Source organism: Rhea americana, unplaced genomic scaffold, assembly GCF_003343005.1.
Source record: "Rhea americana isolate MKP2758 unplaced genomic scaffold, rheAme1 scaffold_84, whole genome shotgun sequence".
Taxonomy (NCBI): Eukaryota; Metazoa; Chordata; class Aves; order Rheiformes; family Rheidae; genus Rhea; species Rhea americana.
In genome coordinates this window covers 2,745,192-2,765,258 of record NW_028187023.1, presented here as the reverse complement: position 1 = coordinate 2,765,258, position 20,067 = coordinate 2,745,192, and the positions used below count along the sequence as shown (strand labels likewise).

The following is a 20,067-nucleotide window of genomic DNA, read 5'->3' as shown; positions in this document are numbered from 1 at the left end:
CCCAACATATTTTTTAATTTTGAGTCTGGTCAGAAAAGACAGATACTCCAACTCTATCTCAATCAAACATCTCACAAGACATTCTGATGCTAAAATAGCTTTTTTTAGAGCACGTTGCCTAAACTGGCTGATGCACCTCATTTATTACTGTTAATAGGGAATCCTTAGCGCTCAGATGCTCCCAGGATGTTAGAGTTGCAAGTCTTAGAACTAAGCCTTGTCATCAGTGACCAGCAAACAAATATGATATTGCTGGTAAAAGTACTTGTTCAAAGTTGGGCAGAGTCGTTCAGACACCCTGGTGCCAGAAGCCTGTTAAGTATGGTGGGCTTCGAAGCAGCCAGATTACTTCCCCCCATCCCGTGAGGAATTCCATTCAAATTAAGTGTCTTGTGGCCTACATGAAAGTAAACTTAGATGGTCTAGTCCCTAGTCGGGTTTTTTGTGTATAGCTCTGAATTCCACTTGTTCTGTTTCTAATTGGAGAAAAGCCTTGAGCTCTTCTGTTTCTTTGCGTCACTTTTTTCTGTGCTCCTCTCAATCTCTTTCTACCATGATATTTGAGACAGCACTTCAAGAACTGAAAACTAATTCCAGGAATGGGAATACTGTTAATAATCGTAGAGAAATCTTTACTGCTTTCTTGTATACTCTTTTTAGATTGTAGTAACTTGTTTGCTTTTTTTTTTTTCTGCATTTGAGTACAGAACCTTTATCTTAACTGATCTGTCCAAAGCATGGATCAGGAGTTTTCTCTCAGCAGTTAATCAATTTAAACCCAATAATATATTTTAGTATTTATATTTTCAGTGTACGTACTTCATAGTTGCCTATGTGAATATTACATACTATCAGCTCACTTCATTTATTAGCATTGAAAATGTTCGATTCAATTAACACTAATGGAAATGTTTTTTTTCTAATGTGCTTACAAACTTTACATGATCTGTAACCTCTTCATTAGGTCACAGCTGTGTATACTTCAAAAATTTCACGTGTTACTTGTTCAAATTATTTTCTCTAACCCAGTGAAAAATTCTATAGAAGTAACATACGCCATATAGCGTGCAAYATCATAAGCCTTTTCTGCAGAAGAACAAATTTGTAGGCTATGACACTTGGAACAGTTATCTGTGTCATAATTACTGTTCAGTAGAGTCGCTGAAGTATTAAGGATCAGTGCATCTTTTTTCAAAAAATAGCCTTGAACACTAAATGCAGGTTTCATGTGTAATTTGTGTTCCTTTGAAATTGAATGAATAACTCCGCTTGTTGCATTAAGATCTTTGAGGTGAGACTGATGGTTAAGCTGGACTCTCTTTGATCCCTGCTGAGAGTATTTAAATYATACTAACAGTTTGCATTTAAAATGAAATAAGTGGATATGCTAATTGGATAGCTATTATACATTGACTTTTATTGGTTTAGTTTTGTGTTTCAGTAGAAAATACTATTTTCATGGTGTTTCTTCAACACAATAGGTGCTTTACTAGTGATTTTACGCATTTTAAAAAACACTCTAAGGATCGATAGAACTGATTGGAAACAAAAATTGTTAACACAGCATATATGAAAAGTAAGTGCCATTTGGAGAAAAAACTGTCTCATCAATCACTAGATCAGTGTTACAATACAATGATTGTTTTTAGAGTTAAGTAATAGCTGTGCAATACTTTGCCATCTTGGTCCTCATGTTTATCCTGCGTGCCAAAGTTCTGTGATAGGTGTCGTGAAGTAACACTGAGGACAGATATATTTAGTGCGACCCAGTTTGTCTAATGATCTGGTGGCAAAAAAAATCTGTAGCTTAATCTTTTCACACTTTATTCAAATATTTATAATTTTGGAAGCAACTCAGTGCTTTTTTTTTTCCTCTTTCTTTTCAGTCTCACACAATTCTACTTGTTCAGCCCACCAAGAGGCCAGAAGGCAGAACATACGCTGATTATGAATCAGTGAATGAGTGCATGGAAGGTGGGTATCATTGCTTCTGTACTCAAGATAATGGGCAATTGTTGTTAAAACCTCGTTTCTGACATATTCCCAAAGCTTGCTTGGTAAGTAAACAAGTTGCTTTTTCCAAGAGAAGTCACAAAAATTGCAAAAATGTCTCATTCTTTCAGTTCAGTAATGTTTTTGTACTCTAAAAATAGTTATCCTTAGTTTCTTGAACTTGGTTCAGTCTAAGTCAAAATGAGATTTTTAGTATAGAAAGCATGTCACTTCATGAGATTAGGTGATACCACCCTCCTGGTGGCCCCGCAGTAGATCTGTTCAAATGCATTTCATTGCAGGATTGGATTTTAACTTTCTCTCTTTTTTCCTTTTTTTTTTTGGCTAGTCTTGTAAAGGAAAGATTGCTATTGGAAATTACATATAAATATACATAACTTACACTTATTTTCAAACTAAAAACAGGTGATCCAGACAAAAATTCTGTGTGACCTTAAGACACAGATAATGAGCTTGGAAAGATGATAAAAGTACTACAGCTATGTGATTTAAATGTGGAAGTTCACCTAACATTAAAAATTCTACTTCCAAGATGTTTTGTGAGGCAAACAAAGTTGGAATAAAGACTACATAAAACTTCAGCACTCACATTAATATTTTATTCTTCTCAAGTGTATCAAATAAGTGTTAAACAAAACTAATCTGATTTCATATACAGACTTGTGCTGGCAGTATTAGCTTTTAGATAATCAGTTGCCCTGTTTGACCCTTTAATAAAGAATGACCCCTGTCATGAGAGGTGAGCAATAGCTTTGGTGCTAATTTTTCTCAGATGCTTATRCAGTAGGAATATATGTTGCATCTTCTGTCTTTAAAACAGAAARAATTTTAGATTTCTATTATCACTGTCTGCTTGGAAAGTTATACCTTTGAAGTGAAAACTAAAGCTTTTTCTACTAGATCATAACAATGCTTCTTTATATGCATCTTAACCAGTTTTGTAGTGTTTTGTTTCAGTTCAGATAACTAGTTCAAAAAGTGTTTCAATTCTGAAAAATCTGAATAAGTAATTCGTATCTGTATTTTAATGGCAGTAATCTCTAAACTTTCCTGTCACCTCTGGTCTGATATCTGATAATGTAATATTGAAACTTTATTTGCTGCAAATTACTTCAATCTTTTCTCTTTCTGTAGGAGTTTGTAAAATGTATGAAGAGCATCTGAAGAGAATGAATCCCAACAGTCCATCCATTACATACGATATCAGCCAGTTGTTTGACTTTATTGATGACTTGGCAGACCTCAGCTGTCTGGTGTAAGTTCAGCTGTGGGAGGAGAAAGACAAATTCTCTCTTTTCTAGATGGAGATTTTTTTGGGGGGGGGGAGGGAGGTGTTAGGGTGCATAGTGTGTAGTGAGTATAATTTCACTGTATTATTTTCTAGCTTCAGGCTCGTACAGAATTCCTACATGATGTGCCTCAGACTTTTTAAAACTTCAGAATAGAGAAGATCACTAGTCTCCCTACTTCTGCCCATCAGAAGTCTTCCATATAAACTCTTAAATGTTTTATGTGGAATCTGGTAAAATTCTGTTTTTTCAGTAACTGTTTTAGTAAGGCAGCAGTACTGCAGCTGGCATGCCATATAATCCACCAATATAGACTGCATCATAATGAAGTGTCTCTTAAGCTTAGAAACTAGCAATTCCATTTGAATTTTAGTCATGTTGAGGCTCCTAACATTTCAAATATTGAAGTCCAACAGTTTAATGCAATTCCATATTTTGATTAAGACTGGCTAGAATCTATTTTAAAATCAGTGTTAGAGCTGCATCTGTGAAATTAGTCCAATTTTTTAAGGAGGCAAAAAGACTAACAARTTTTATGCAGCTTCATGACTGTACTAGCAATATGGTGGAAATCTGTAGAAGTACAGCACAGCCAACTGTTTACTTCTATCAAGACACAGCAAGATTTTATAAGTCCTAATTAAGTGATTGAGGAACATAGCAATCTTTCAGAGAGCGCTAGCTAATTATTTGGATGCTCTTATGAATCCAATATTACGTTTCTGGTTCTCATCTGTGTAATAAATCTGTTGGCAAAGATGGTCTTGTATACTTTGTTCTGACTGCACTGCAAAATCGAATATTAAATTCTGGTACTTAATTTATAACTAACATTGTAATTAAATCACTTAGTCCAGATCATGCTAATTTTCATACCACAAATATGATTTGAGATGACATTAGTATGAAACTTCACAGAAGTTATGTAGGAATAAGGATGCAAATCTGATACTCAAATAACAGAAGAAATATTATTTGGCCTGCTGAGCTCATAAATTCCAGGATTTTCTTTCTTTTTTTTTTTTTWAAAAAAGTCTSTATGGATATTCCTGCTGTTGTACTGCTGTCTAAAATCCCAGTGCCAGTATTTGTGCAGCTGCACAGTGAACCACCGTTGCCTGTATGTAAATACTAATTTACATATAGAATTTATTTACAACTTGCTACAAAGTTGTCAATAGAGTAAATAAAATGTTATCACAGTTTCTGTAGGCTTACCTTTTGCTAGACATTCTGCCCTGTTTGATTGTCAAATGTCATAGCGCTGGCCTGATACAGTTAAGATGACTTTTCTTGTGTTAGTTTCTTATCTAACAGACTGTAGCTAGGTACTTGCTTTTTGAAGTAGCAACCGTTTTCTACTACACTCTTGTGGCTTTCGTAATTAGGCTTATAAACTTAGTGTTGTGCCAAATTCTACTTCAGCTTATAGTTTTCCACCAGATGGCATACATAGTACATAGTATATTAGGGTCATGAAGATCCTAAAATACTTGTTCTCTGGTCTTGCAGTGTAACATTATAACTGGATTAACAAATCATTAACCATTCTGGAAAAATAATATTTCTTATACTGCAGTGAAACTACTGAAGTATTGATAGTAGTGAAACCTTTTCTGTAGCCTTGAAACAACATACTGGATTTTAAATAAGGCCTCTGTTCTAGTTCAGGGCCATAGAAAGCATTTCACTATTATCAATACTTAAGCAGGTTTTTTTGCTACCATAGTAGTGCACTATGTTTAGTAGGATTTTTTTATGTAATAACACTATGAATTATTCTGGATTGAGTTAAACAACTTCAGATTTATACTTAGCTTCTTACCAATAWCTACCACTCTCTTCATCTGGTTAGAAAAGTGTGTTCCAAGATTTAGAACCTGGATAGGCCTTCAGTAGCTTTTGAAGCACTCACCTAAAATACTACCTTCATCAAAAAGTTCATCCAGCTTTAAGGACAAAAAGGGAAAGAAAGGGAATGAGTTTTAACAGATAACTTGATGCACTTGGCTTTCATTTTTCCATTTAAATCTACCTCAGTGTCTTGAATAGGTGAGTTCTCTGAGCCTGTCATGAAATCTTGCTAGTGGACTAATTTGATCACCTATCCCTGATTAGCGATGAGAATTAGGCTGTAGGGTCCTATAAAGATTCCAAACATAGGTGTAGCACTTCAAATGCTGAACACTTGCTTGAGTCAGTTAAACTGAGCGTTTGTCTCATTAAGACAAATTAGATGATGTTTCCTAATGGCACCATTCTTAATTCTGAGCTCTAGAATATTAAAGGGCTCTGTTTGCTTTCTCTGTAAATAATTATTCATGAATTTAAATGCAAATACACTGTTTTACAGTCRCTTAATAGTCCTTACAGCATCAAGTTCTGTTTTGGGTTTTTACACTACAAGACTAATATTACATTAACTCTTTTCTTTTCCCTAGTTACCGTGCTGACACTCAGACATACCAGCCGTACAATAAAGACTGGATAAAGGAGAAGATCTACGTCCTCCTCCGCAGGCAGGCCCAGCAAGCAAGCAAATAATGGCGGCACCATCATTACATGGGTTTGGGGGAGGGCTTGGACAACAGGCGTGTACAGAGCGTAGTAGTGAAAGTTTTGTATTATAGTCGTCCTGTTGCCATCTTGTTAAATTCTTTAGCCAGGACTGAATGTATTGTTAGAGATGCAAGGATTTTGTTGGATTTGAAACTTTTCAGTGTAAATGGAGAAGAAGGTGCAACATCTTGGTTAGCTGATGATCCTACCTTATTCAAACCCCTGGGGCTGTTCACATTATTACTTCACATTCACTGTATGTGCCCTTCTGTGGAGTTTCCAATATTTAGTTATGTCCTTCAGATTGTCTTAATGGGGAATAAAAAAATATCCTTTAGTTAAACTTGTTTGATGAATTTTGTCTTTTTTGCCAAAGAATAAATTAAATCTTTCTTGCCGGTTTGCTGAAGAATGGGGCTTGGCGGGSTTGTGTGGATTGAATGGCAGTCCTTTGCTGTATTACAGGACGGCTCAAATTCTGTCCTACCAGGTTAACTTCTTTGGCCTGGTTTTGGCTACTGTCTTTACTGGGGATTCCTGGGAAACATAGCAACCCTCCTGCCCTTGCACTGTAAACTTGATCTTCTTGCAAGGCATTTCTGTTCAGGTAAGTGTCTATTCTCTGGGAAGATGCTGTCTATGAGCAGGCTGAATGCATCAGATCATTGCTGCCTCTAGATCACAACTTTCAAGCTTCTGCTGAGAATGGTAAGCAATGTGAATTATTTTGATAGGAACCTGCCCCAAACTGTGCCTTCTCTTTAGAAGGGATGAGGACATASCTGCTTGCCTGCGCTGTAGAACGACRCCTGCATCTGGATATATTAAACAGTGCTCCTTGCAAGTTGTCTTTACTGGAGAAAAAAAAAAAAAAAAAAAGCTTGAGGGAAAATACTAGACCAACAAAGCTGGTGAATAGAGGAGCAAGGTGGTTTGTGCCTTTGCCTTAGTCTGAAGTTTGTCTTCTGTAGATACAGGTCCGAGTCTTGGACTTCGCAGATATGCTTGACCAGAAGCAATTCTAGGAATAAAGGAGGAAAGTAGCTCTCTCCAGCACATTTAACTTCCTGAAAGCCATTAATTGTTTTTGATGAGCCTCACAGCAAATACATTGGCTTAGCAGAATCCAATTTCAAATTGGCAGTGCATATTAAAGCTTTAATGAAAATAGCTTCACTTAAGTGGTAAGTAATTTCTGCTAAAGACTTGGAATCAAATCATTGAAGAGATGGAAATTATTAGACATCTAAAATCAAAACAATGTTAGAATGTAACCCATCTACATACAATGTCCTGTTCTCAACTTCTAGCAGTTTCAATCTAGCAGTTTTAAGTAACTAGGAGTCATAGGGATAGGGATTAAGCTTTTCTTCAACATGAATATAAGTTGGAGATTAGAGGTACCAGTTCTGCAGTTACTGTGTCCAGGAATCAGTTTGATTCATTAACTTCAAAACATGTTAACTTGGTTTTGAGTAAATTATGATTTTCAAAATGTACTAGATCAGAAGTGTCTTGCTGTACTTAAGGTTACTTAAAATTGTAAATAATTCTGTATGGAAGTTTTATTTCTTACATCTGAATGCATCTTGGCACAAAGAGTATAACTTACTAAAATTCAATAACCATTGTCCTATGTGATGGCATTCAAATYTATCCTCTTGGATAGCAAGTAGTAAAATAGCACACGTTCTTTTCAAAAATATTTTTTTACTACTAGTAATTTTGTTGAAATTCCAGTATTCTGATGGTGAATCATTTAAGATGCTATGATGCAGTTTTGCAGTCTTAAAAATGAAGCTAAATAAATATCCCCTCTCATTTCCCAAAGCGTTAAAAATAGTATTTTAGCATTTCCTTCATGTGAGCTTGTTCTAAATTTAAGAAAAAGGTCGCAGAGTTCATTGATTATGAAAAAATGCAAGGGGCATGCTGGACCAATAGTGATTCTCAGATCATAGCACATCGCTTTCTTCAAAAGTAACACAAAATYTATTCTGATTAAAAAATTTCTCCTTGGCCTTGGCTCTGGTATAACTACAACCTTTAAGACTGGCAAACTGGTACAGAATATGAATTTCTCATGCCAGAGCAGAASATGCTTTAAACAAGGTAGTAAGTAATAAGTAGTTCTTTGTAAAAGTCACATCATGATGGTGTGATGATTTTTTGAAATTGTAAACAAGCTCTGACTTACCAAGGCTAGTTCACATGAACCTTTTTTTTAAACCCTAGGCTTCTGTGGTTATCTCAGCAATTAAAGTCTTAATGGAAGATACAAGTAAAAACTCCTTCCATCCTGGAGCCAACGTCAGTGAACTGCTGATAGGGTTTTAAGAGAAAGGACTTGGGTCTTCTCTGTTCCCTCCCTCCAGGTACAATAGTCTTTTTTTTTTTTTCCCTGAAAATAAAATGCTATTTTAAACTCCAAAGTGCACAGTTTTTGAGTTGCTGTGTTGCCTTTTACTCGATTAACTATTCATGAAGCAACAGATCTGTTGCTTAACTGAGCAGCTGACTGTGAATACACTTGAAAGAAAAAAATTATATATATTCTGTAGTATATCCTGATATGTAACAGGCAAGAAAGAATTAGCTGTCTCCAGCTAATCACTGCCTTCAAAACTACAGCAAAGACAGTTGTGAGCGTTTGGAAACATAAAACATCTTAGTATAAATTCTACTGGTACTCGAGAAATGTAGTCTGCTTTAAGAAGCCAAGTGAAAAGTTAGTCCTAGGTTTGCTTCATGACAGAAAAATCTGAGAGGCGAGTATTTTGTTAAAGCTTTACCTCCTTTCTTAAACCTCTCTCTTGCATTCTAATGCTGCCTGGACCTTACAGCATGGATCTCAAACAGCTAAAACACCGCCAGGCGGTACAGCACTGTCCCCAACAGCTGCACTACGCAGGACTCGTCCCATAACTGCCAGTACTACTGTGTTGGAGAGGTCTTTCAGCCAACCTATAAGTACTAGAATAACTCTTATGGTCAAAGCTTGAACTTCAGGGGTTTCTTTTCTTGGCCTTGAGCAATGGACTTCCGAGATCCGGAGATACTGGAAGTGCCCCCCCCCCTTTTTTTTACTAGCTCCTTTTCAGTGAAGGATGATAGTGTATTTAGGACTTTCTCAAGTTGCAGCACTTCCTGACGCTTCTTGTGCTTGCTTTAATAAAACCTCTGGTAAAGACCAAAATCTTGCAGACAATTCAAGGAAAGAGGCCATACCTGAACTAGGATTAGACTGAGTTATATTTGACATCACAGCAATAACAGGATCACTTCCTTATGAAGGATTGCCACTCTCCAGCCTCCTTCAGTGTGCTGGAGCCAGTTAAGAGGGGCTTGTAAAAAAGCAAAATTGAGTTTGTATTTCTGTAGGCTAAATAGTTAAAATATTTCTGGGTGTATTACAGTCTCTTCGGATATCACATTCTTTTAAAACAGACTGAAATCATGACATCCACCACAGTACATCCTAAGCAGAGCAGGAAAGCAGCATTTCCATCATTATGCTGGTCTGTTCTCATGCTTAACACCGCTGACATGTACATTGAGAAAAAAAGAACAGTAGTGAAGATGACCTTGTTATATTTGTAATACCCATGCTTAAAAAAAAAAACAACCAAACAAAAAAAACAGAACAGAATAACCCCCAAACTGCTAAGCCTCCTCTTAAAACTCCTCTTAAAAATATGACTTTTTTTTTAGATTGGAAGAARAATCAGATGTTCTACTTGCATTAAGAAGAGGTAAGGAAGTTTTAGAGTTGCTGTTACGATCTCACTACCATGTGGTAAACAAATATGATAGTTTGTGATGCACTGAAAACATGGAAGCTTCTTGAGATGAGTTACTCTAAGGAAGGAGGGAAATGGTCCGGCTACTTTACTTTAGAATATATAAAGAGTAAAGTACATTCGCAATTTACACTGAGTCATAACCTGATTGTACTGAAACYGAGCTACGTTGCAAAACATGCAATCAAACAACCATCAAGAACACTAATAAACAGTGAAAAATCAACAGTTGCTGGACTGCAAGTGTAAAGTAATCTCAGGCTCTTGTTTTTCAGCCACTGTGAAATTGTTGTGTATCTGCTGGAACTTTGTGGCATCTGTTCACTGTGTCTGGCAAGMATGAAAATAAAAGGAAGTTATAAATTCTCAGTCTTCCTATTTTCATAAGTTTGCTGGGGAGGGGGAGGAAAGGGAAGCATAATAGCAATTCTCGGCAAGAGCCAGATGACGACTGAGGCTGGTCACTGAGCTGAGGTTCTCAGCCTTGCTGAGTATTTGAACCACTGACTTCGGTGTTAGGCAAAACACAAGTTTGCAAGTGTTGTCTCAAAATAAAATGTTGTTATTTGTACTAGATATATAATATAAATATGTATGTATGTATACACACTATAAGAGCAAATCAGTTGAAATAGAAAATCTAAAGCTCTGCTGAAACAGTCAATTCTCCGACTTTTTTTCCATAGTGTCTTATATGCTATAAGTTGACTGAATATAATTCACTGAAATACCAGAGGAATATATTTGCCACTTAAATATACTGTTTGTTTGGGGTTTTTTATTATTACGAGACAGTTCTTTATTCCGACCCATTAATAAACACTTCATCTTCACTATRTCTGAAAAGCTCTGAAGTTAAAGAAAGGCCTGTCCAGACTTGTTACAGGAAAACATGGGATGCTAGCAGTTAGTCGTCTCATTACTGTAACGTGAACTACGCCTGTACGAACAGTTTCTGGCTGAGTCTGGGCACAACTCYGATTTATAGGTTTTCTTCCTCCTATTCGTGCTTAGCTTGTACATGGCACATGCAAGTAAAACAAACCATACTGCGTACACCAGCTCAGTGCTATCACTTGCGGCGTATTAGCAGGTGCTTTGCTAATAATTTTAGGTTTGTGCACGCGCTAGTCAATCTTGTGGTGCAGCCCCTGCCGTATCTCCGTAGGCTTTCCGACTAAACCTGCTATTATGTACCACCGTCTTCACTTCAACAGGCAGTGACGAACACGCACAGCTTTTGTAACCGCGCAGCTGCTGTACGCCTTGTGCTCGCGCCACGTACGTCAGTAAAACCTAAAGAACTAGTAGTCTGTGCGCTTAGGGGCTGCGTTTCTGGATTCAGCCCACTAGCTAAGTAAGATATGTGGATGACCCAGGTCACTTAACGACATATCAGTGCTTCCATCTAGTGTATTTCCTATTCTGACAACTTCTGTGTTGCTCCATTGGCTATGCGGGAAACAGGCTCCTAAAGTTGAAGTATGAGCTTGTTAGCTACGTAGATTATGATATTATTTCCACACCCACAACATGTATCTGTGACCCAGAGAAGCTGGGAAATCTACATCCTTGGAGATGCTCAAGACTTGACCGGACATGTCCCTAAGCAACCTGATTTGATTAGGCCTACTCTGAGCAGGGTTGAACTAGATGATTAGTTCTGGAGTTTCCTTCTAACCTAAATTCTCCTGAGTCTGTTAGGCTCATTACCGGAGCATCCCATAYCCTGGAGTACAGGAAATTAAGCTTTGAATGCTCCCTCTGACCAATTTCAAGCAGGGAAATGCTGAGCTCAAATGCCTATCTCCTTAGGAAGGTGCTGCAAATGGCAGGCTGTTGAGTGCTCAGGTGGGTTTGACTAACACAAACAAATGACAGTATTCACTGGACTAGAGAAAATACAACTAGAACTGAATGACAAAGATATGATACAGACCAGTCAGATTTGGTTCTGCTTTGATGTTCTTGGAGTGAACAGGATTTGACCCAGAATGCTTGCAATAGAGCCTTGTCACAAAAGTTTGGCCTKGAGAGGTCATCAGAACTTCCACCGAGACCTCTGCCCTACACACACACAACCCAAGCCTTTCCAGCACTCAGCAARTTTAAAAATTTCTGTGTAAGAGAGAAAAGGCCTCAAAGAACTGTAGCATACCCAGAGGGGAAACTCAAGAACATTGCAAAATGCCAGGAGAAGGTAAGAAACACGTAACACGCGTAACAGTAGAGAGAAGTAGCCATATCATTCTCCCCGCCAACAAATGCKTGTCTCATTGGGCGGCAAAGGCATCCTAACTCAGTATCCACTAACGCTGTACAAGCTAGGGGAGAAGAAAGTCAACCTCGTTAGAGGCTAGATAGAAACCTTGCTCCACATACCATTTTTAGCTACGGCCACTCTCACGCACAGAGAAGRAAGGAAATAAAAGACAACAGGTATGTTAGTGTCTTCTCTCAATACATTAACACACTTTTTGAGGGATTTCTTAGTTCCTGTATCTGTTCCATGGTGACACTGGAACCCAGCAGAGGCAGAGAGATGCAACTAGAGGGAAGTAAGCAGAGCTGTCACTGTCTCTTGGAACAAGAAATGCACTTCTCAAATCCARTGTTGTTTCTATTGCATCCCACATCCTCTCCAGAAGTTTAGCCAGTGCCAAACAACCAATGCAGCTTGCCTTCCCTGCCACCTGCTTTGTAAGGCTATTCCAGATCACACTTCTCAGCTYGTTAGCATCCTTCTAGTTTCTAGCCTGAGTTTACGACCATTTTTTACTGATTTCCTTTGTGCCAGTCACATCTTCTATCCTCTTTCTCTTCACTAGATTAGCATATCATGACTGGTAGTTTCTTCTCAAACAASAGGTTGCTTTTCCTCCCATTCTTCCTAGTAGTTCTCTGCATCATCTCCTGTTTAAATTTGTGTTTGACTGAATGTAGTTATCATTCTCAGCATCTACAGCTCTGAATGGAGCTTACCAATCATCTTCCACACTGTGCTAATGATATCTCTTATGTCTACCAATAATAAATAATTTAATACCTCATAGAATTGTACGTGTTATTTTCACATTTGCAACACACAACTTGGTCTTTCAGTGATAACTCAGTACAACCTGTATCCTTTTCCTCCATTATTGCCAGTTAAAAGCTGCCGTTATTCATCCACAAAGATGCAACTTCTGCCAGAAAGACTGAGAAAGAGCCATATGAGAATAACCAAGCAGTTAGTCCTAATTAGGACACTCACCTGGGACACGTCAGAGAGCTCAGGGCCTGTCTGAAATGAGCAGAACACAGACTGCGTTAGCCACAAAGCTCCCGTGTGGCTCTGGTTCTTGTGAGAAAGGCACCCAAATTAGGTCAGCCCTAGTTTCAGRAAATGTTTCCCCTCTGAGAATCCTAAGAAAAAAATAGGCACCTCCTTCCAGCTCATTAGTGGACTAATTAGCTCATTAGCATATTGCTTAGCCTAGGCAGCTCTTTGCTCAACATGCTGATTTCTGTCAATCTTATTCCTCAGACCCAATTCTCCCTAAGCACAGGAAGTTCAGGCATCACGTTTGGTTCCCTGGACTCATCCTATGGTGAGACAGAATTTTTATATAACCCACATTATCTCAAATAAAACAAATCCAACACAACAAATCCAAATTCTCCATTTGAATTATTTCAGTGTAAACTTGCTATATCTAGGCATGCTGTCATTAGAAGTTAGACRTTATTTAAAACTACTTGCAGAGAAAATGAAGGTTCACCCTCAAGTGTATTTGCAACATAATTCAGATTTTAAAATCTACCTAAAAATGACTTGCCCAAGCTCTCTTCTGGCTTCTGCGGTAGTATGAAAATTAAATCCAGGTCTCAGCTCAGTAACAGTTGAACCAGATTCACACTGGGTTTTGGGATCCAACTCCACCTTTCCCCTATTTCCCATACTCATGCATACATTGACCTAGCAGGTATCTCTTGCCCTAGCTTCCATYGAACACTGACATTCACCATAACTAGCAATAATTAGTGGTAATTAGYTAAAGCAAAAGATTCATTGAGGACAGAAACATGCCCCCTTTCCTATATACTTAGACAAGCCCATTGAAGAAAAATCTGTTAATGGTTATTAAATGCAGAGATGCCAGCCCTGGCTYAGTGTGTCCATGAACCAGAATTTACTGAGGGGCATGAAAGTATTCTGACAGCGTAACACTGTACAATTGCCCTGTTCTTACGTTTTYCCTAAGACACTTGCTTTTGATTACAGACAGAAATAGAGTAATGGGCTAGGCAGCTCTTCGGTCTGATCAGATGGATATACATGCCTATTCATACACTGTTTTTTCACTTGGCTGATATTTTTCACAGTTGTTTTGAAGGGAAGATGAAAGAAAATATGCATGCAGACTCGAGGTAGGTAAGGAGTTGTAATACATAGTGTCTTCCTTCATTGCATATTTTCCTCATGGCTTCCACTAGTTTGGGCTTGCAGGCACAGTGGCATGAGAATGAGACAACTGGAGAKGATGTAACTTGTTGATGCAGCTGCAGATTAAGAGTTGCTTGCTCGTGGRCTTTATGAAAATCTAGAAAGTACTCCTCTTAGAATGAGCGGTACCCAAATAATTTGAAATGTATACTTTATGGTACTGGGTGTTTTTTAAACTGACTGTTAAAATGATTTTTTTTTTGTAAGCTAAATGCAATTAATAACAGTGAATTAGCCATATCCACGTTCCTTTGAAGTTTAATACTTCAGTACTCTTGCAATCACATCCCTAAAGGAGTTCTGAAGGCCTTGGCAATTGCTTACTGCTGATATTTTAATTCTAAGTCTTAGGTATATAATAAACTCTTGTTATAGAAATTCCACATGAGCCCATTTAATGAGATACATGAATCAAAGCCCTGCAATAAAGCCCAATTAGAAATGGAGAGTACAGAGAATATTGATCCGCTTCTTAAAACCTTTTACAGATTTCTTAGCTTTCAGAGTCTCCTTGGTCAGTCATTGCTACAGAACCTTTCTTGCCATTTCCCTTCCATTAGACTGCTGAGAGTATGGTCAGATTGAATAGATCAGCTCGTGTGAACCCTGGGGKATGAGGGAAGCCCCCAGAATAACTGTTCTCACACATGCACATAGTCCTCTGGGACTGGTTTATTTCCAAAAGAGAGGAAATTTCCACAGAAGTATTTGCTTCTCCTCTGGGAACAGCTGAGTTCAACTCTGAGAGCAACTCCAAAGCCCATTGGGATTATATATTCCCTTTTACTGAAGAGCAAATGTTGTCTGAAAGTTCTGGGCTTCACAGAGTTACAGATGGTAGCATTACTATGCACACCACAGCACACGCATGAAATGGTCCTATGAACTCCACTGGCTCCAGAGCTGYAACCTGGTCACAGTACAAATGGCAGGATAAAGCCCCCTGTGGTAACGAAGGGCACATTATTCAAATGAGAGATTTGAATACGCCTTTGCCTTTTGAGACTTGTATGTTAAGATATACACAAGGGGTGTAGGGCATCCTATACAAAATGTAAGGCCTAAAGTCAGATAATTTGGACTCTTTYCCAAGATCTACCACAAATGTATGGAGTTCAGAAACCCAGATTCAAAGGATATAGGTGGGATTTGRATGCYTAGATCTCACTGGAATCYCAATGCATCTGYTCAGCTGTTTTTCAAAGCTGGATTCACCTAAATTCCATGTATCTCAGTTTTCACAGGTCAGGATCTGTTTTAACATAAGGCTGTAAGTGCCTCAGTCCCAACTGCATTAAGACCATCTCTGTGAATAAGCATTAAGGGAAACCATAAACAAGTTGTTCCTCTGTTTCCCTTGATGTGGTAAGCCTTCTCAGAGGATATCTATTATGGCTCAATACAAAATATAAGAACAGTCACTATTTTCTTTTAAAACACTGCTACAGTTGACAGCTAGTCCCCTCCAACCTTACCATTTGCCGAGTCACCTCAGTGGATGTGGTGAAGCAGGCTGAATTCCTTTGTCATGGCAAAGGGATCTCTCTTCCCCGGAGAATGTCCTGTTTTACCAAGCTCTAGGCTTCTCTGGAACGAGCAGGAGGATTAGAGGGCAAAACACTGAACGTCTTGTTGTGAGGCAGGTTTGAAATATATTGTATGAAATATCTGAATATGACCTGAACTGGAGGGAAAGTAATTACAGTTTTCTAGCAGCAGCTGGGTTTTTGCACGGCAGGAAGGTTCCAGATTCCAGGCACTGCTCCAAAGACTGTTCACGAATTCAAAATAAAATGTTATACAATAAAAATACTAAATAGATCGTGAAGTAAGCTTGGACTCCTTGCTCCAGAGACTGAAAGCTCTTGAAACAATAAGCTACACTCATACAACCTCTCTTTGTCCAAATTAAACTTGTTATCACATGAGGGATGAAGTAGAAGAGCTTTAGCAGGTAGAGATAAGAACAGCTCCACCATGAGCAACTGGAGGTTCACAGAGGGCCTGTTCCTTCATTAAAACATTGCATTGGTACAAGGGTGGGACTGACTCCTGACAGCCACCCGAGATGCAGTGAGTAGACTCCTGCCATGGATTTCCCTGGTGGCAGCCCCATGATGGTTGTAGCCCACAGCGTGCTAAAGATGCTCATGGGGGGAAAAGTCAGAGCACTGCTATGTGCTAAGTTCAAAACAAAGCTTGGGGGGGGGGAATAAGATTTTCACAGAAATTCATATCCTTTTTCTCTGAGGACAAAGGATTCGTGCTCAAGAAGCTTTCCTAAGAGCTTCAGGAGTGGCTCAGCACTTGTAAACACCTGACAAACTTGTGCCAAGAAAGTTTAGAGTAAACAGAGGTGATGTGTGACACATTAAAATATTGCTAATGAACATCAGGTGTTTTCAGGGAGAAAATGGCTCCTCATCTTATGTATGGTAATTATTTTAAAGATCTATTTAGCATTTAGATTGCTTATGGGGAAAAGAGCTTCAAGCAGCTGATTGCCTTGAAAAATGCTCTGGCATTAAGTGGGGCTCCCTGAACATTGCCTTATTCTACTCGGATGATAGAAAGCAGGGATGACACTTCAGCCTGGGATAATTAAAAGGACTTTGACATCTTTTGGTTCTAGTCAACAGCATTATAACATGCAGCCTTAGTTAAAAAAATATACACACAATGAAATTCACAGAATAGCATTTAAGATAGTTAAAAGTACRAAAGATTAAATATGCTGCACTGAAGCCTTGAGAGGAACCATAAAAGAACCAGACTGAACATTCACACTCTGTAATTTAACCCAAAGAATAAAACCCTTCAGCGYGTTTTTAGACACAGCTATGTTTGTCACATGTTTAATGCCCATTTTCATCAATAGATATTTATGGTTGCAATATCATCGGATCTCACAGGCTGAACTAAATTCTTGGATGCAAAGTCTCCCTTGAAAATCCCAGGTAGGGCAGGAGGTAAGACAGATTGCTCAGGAAGGGACTGARATACTAAGGCACCTCAGCCTACAGTTAGCCTGCACTGTACTAACACGTGTTAGCAAGCCTGGTCTAGGAGATGGTTTAAAACTATTTAGTTCTGGACCAGAAGACAAAGCAGCCTGTAAGCGTCATACATGAAGCTGAGGAAGCCCAGAAATGAGAATCAAGCCTCYGCTAAAATTTGATACTTTTCCTCAAAAATCCCAGAAATGACCTAGAGAGAAAAAACTTCTGCAAGGCAAAATCTGAGATTTAATCAAAGCAGGAGTAATAATAGCTTAGACTTGGTCAGTTTTCCRTATCTAAAAACTGTGCACACTCATGAGTAAAACCTTCCGCAAAAGAAGGGCAAATGCAGCAGCGAGGAGGGAAAATGCAGCAGCRAAGACTAATCTCACCATCAATTTCCACTACAAAAATGATCTCCCTTTTGCACTTCTCCACCTATAAAGTCTGTCTTAAGAAGAGAGGGGAGAAAGCGAGGTGTAAGTGAAGGTGATGGCAAAACACCCACAGACTAAACTGGAGCAAGGATTTTGTGCTTAATGCTCCTGCCTGGCTGGGAAGGCAAGGTAGTATGTGTAGATGCCCACAGCAGCTGCAGGCTAGTCACTGCTGTACTCACAGCTGCAGGGAGATCAGGCAAACTACCCCAGCATTTGCACAGTGTCTCAGGCAGCTTTTGCACCCCAACCTGCTCTCCTGGCAACTATGACTGAACCGCTGCTGGCTGCAAAACCAGGTTTCTCGGTGAGAGCGTGTGTGGCTCCACACGGCGTTGCAATTGCAGCAAGCTCGGAAAGATTCTGAGTCTCCATTTTGTCGGGTTCAGGCAAATAAATCTGAGCACTCCCTAGGTGCTGGTCAGCCCATCGTTAGCTCCCCACTGCTGTTATTATTACCAAGCACAGCTCTGCTGCAGGCAGCAGTAAACAAAATTGCTGTACTAGTCTCCATGGAAATGGAAATCAGAACAGCTGAATTCCTCTAAAATCACATTAAAACACAACTTTGACCCAAGGGGATTATTTTGTTAGCTTTTCTTTCACCTTTTTGGACCACACAGTCTGGCTGTGTGTTAAGTAAGTCAGCTTAACAGCTCAGATACGTTAAGCATAGGTTTCACAGAGACGTCAGGGAGAGCCACAATTTCAGATGGGATGTCCCTGACTCAAGAACAGGCAGATTTGAACAGTCCATCAATCAGATCAATCCCCCAGTGCGATTTCCAATGCAGAGGGAAGACAATCTTGTTCTGGCCTGTTTACCTCACCAGGGAGATTTAGCCAGCAGTTCTCAAACAGACGGAGATCAGCCAGAAAAGCAAAAGCTGGTTCACATCTCCTCAGTACCCAGCCTCCCACCACCGAGGTCCTCTGCTGYGGGCAGACACTCTGCCTCCGCCCCGAGTCCCTGCCCCTGCTCCCACTCTCCACTACTCATCTGCCCCCAGGGAAATGCAACTTGGGTTGACGGCAAAGTATGGACAACTTCTTTTTTTGATTTCTTCTGCTGAAGGCACAACCAGGGTCATGAAAACACAGCTTCATTTAATTTCCTCTAGTGGAGGCACAAGCAGGACAGAGGCTTCCTGAGCGTACAGGCTTTATTACATAAAACTACAGCAGGAGGTGAGGCATTGCCTTAAAACACTCCGAGGTCCCCAAAGGGCAGCTGCTGCTTCGTTTTCACTGCGGAGTTTACAGGTGCGTAGCTCAGACAAGCTCCAGCAGCTGACTGACTTTAACTACATTGACCTGACATAGTAAGAACGACGGTATTTCAGGCTGATAATTTACAATACCATCACTTGCCATGACCCTTGCATTGAAGGGCAGGCATTTTKGCGGTAAAAGTCGAGGTCCATCAGGGTGCTGCATCTGACAAAATGCAACAACAACAAAAATGCGCTAGAGAAAACCAGAAATCTCATTCAGTATGTCCTGATGAAATCTGCATCCTTTCAAAATCTTGAAATATCGTATTGTCCCACATGTGATACCACATTTCTTCTCTCCTTCCACCCTGATGACTTCAGCTTTTCCTTTCAGAGATGCCACAGCCTTTCCTGATCAAATGTCTGTGCTGTCCTCCAGAAATCCTATCTTCACTGTGACTCCATCACCCTTCCCAACATACCAGAGTACTGCCAGAACCACTGATGCCTGCTCAGAAGTACCCCAGCCTTTYCCCTCTAAAATACTCTCTCTGTCCCCTCTGCGGTTCCTCTCTCTGTCCACCACCTCAAAACGGTGTTGCTATCTTCCCTGAAGTACCTCAGACTTTGCCCTCCAAARTGCTTGCTGTGTCCTATGTCACCCCAGCTTTTCCCTCCCAAATCTGCACTCTCAACGTGACCTCAGTGTATTCATTCAACATACCTGCCCTGAYGCCCCAACTTACCTCAGCTCTTCTCCCTATAATCTCCACCCTGCCCCATCTAAGCTGCTTTAGCTTTTCCTTCCAAAAGTGGTCGCCCTGTCCTYTCCAGTAACCTCAGCTTTCCTTCCAAAAGGGTCACCCTGTCCCCTCTAAGCTTCCTCCACATTTCCCTCCAAAACTCTGGCTCTGTCTCCCCTGAGGTAGTTCATCCTTCCCTCCCAAACTTTGGTATTTTCTGCTCTGAGGTACCTCAGGCTTTTCTGCCAAAGTCTCCTGCTTCGTACCACTCGCAGGTTCTTCAGTGTTTCGCACCAAAACCCCCTTGTGGTCACTCCTGGTGTATGGTAGCATCTTCCAGAAAAACCTGCTTCCWCCTTCTCTCTGGCACAGCCCCTCAGGGATACCCTTGGCATCCACAGTCCCCAGTGACACGTGGGGCACCCTTAACCTCTGAGGACACCTGCAGCCCCACAGCCCCTCCGAGACCCCTGATCTTTGGTATCCACAGAGCGTCTTTTCCTCTCCTCTCCTCTCCTCTCCTCTCC

At 39.8% G+C, this 20,067-nt stretch overlaps 1 protein-coding gene across 1 annotated transcript; it reads left to right on the top strand.

The window, feature by feature from the left end:
* Positions 1-1,862: 1,862 nt before the first annotated feature.
* Positions 1,863-6,204, top strand: ERH (ERH mRNA splicing and mitosis factor). Its single transcript, XM_085323327.1, has 3 exons — positions 1,863-1,974; positions 3,148-3,268; positions 5,744-6,204. Exons 1-3 carry the CDS (start codon positions 1,968-1,970, stop codon positions 5,844-5,846), a joined length of 231 nt encoding a protein of 76 aa, XP_085179453.1. The 5' UTR covers positions 1,863-1,967; the 3' UTR covers positions 5,847-6,204.
* The last annotated feature ends 13,863 nt before the right edge of the window (positions 6,205-20,067 follow it).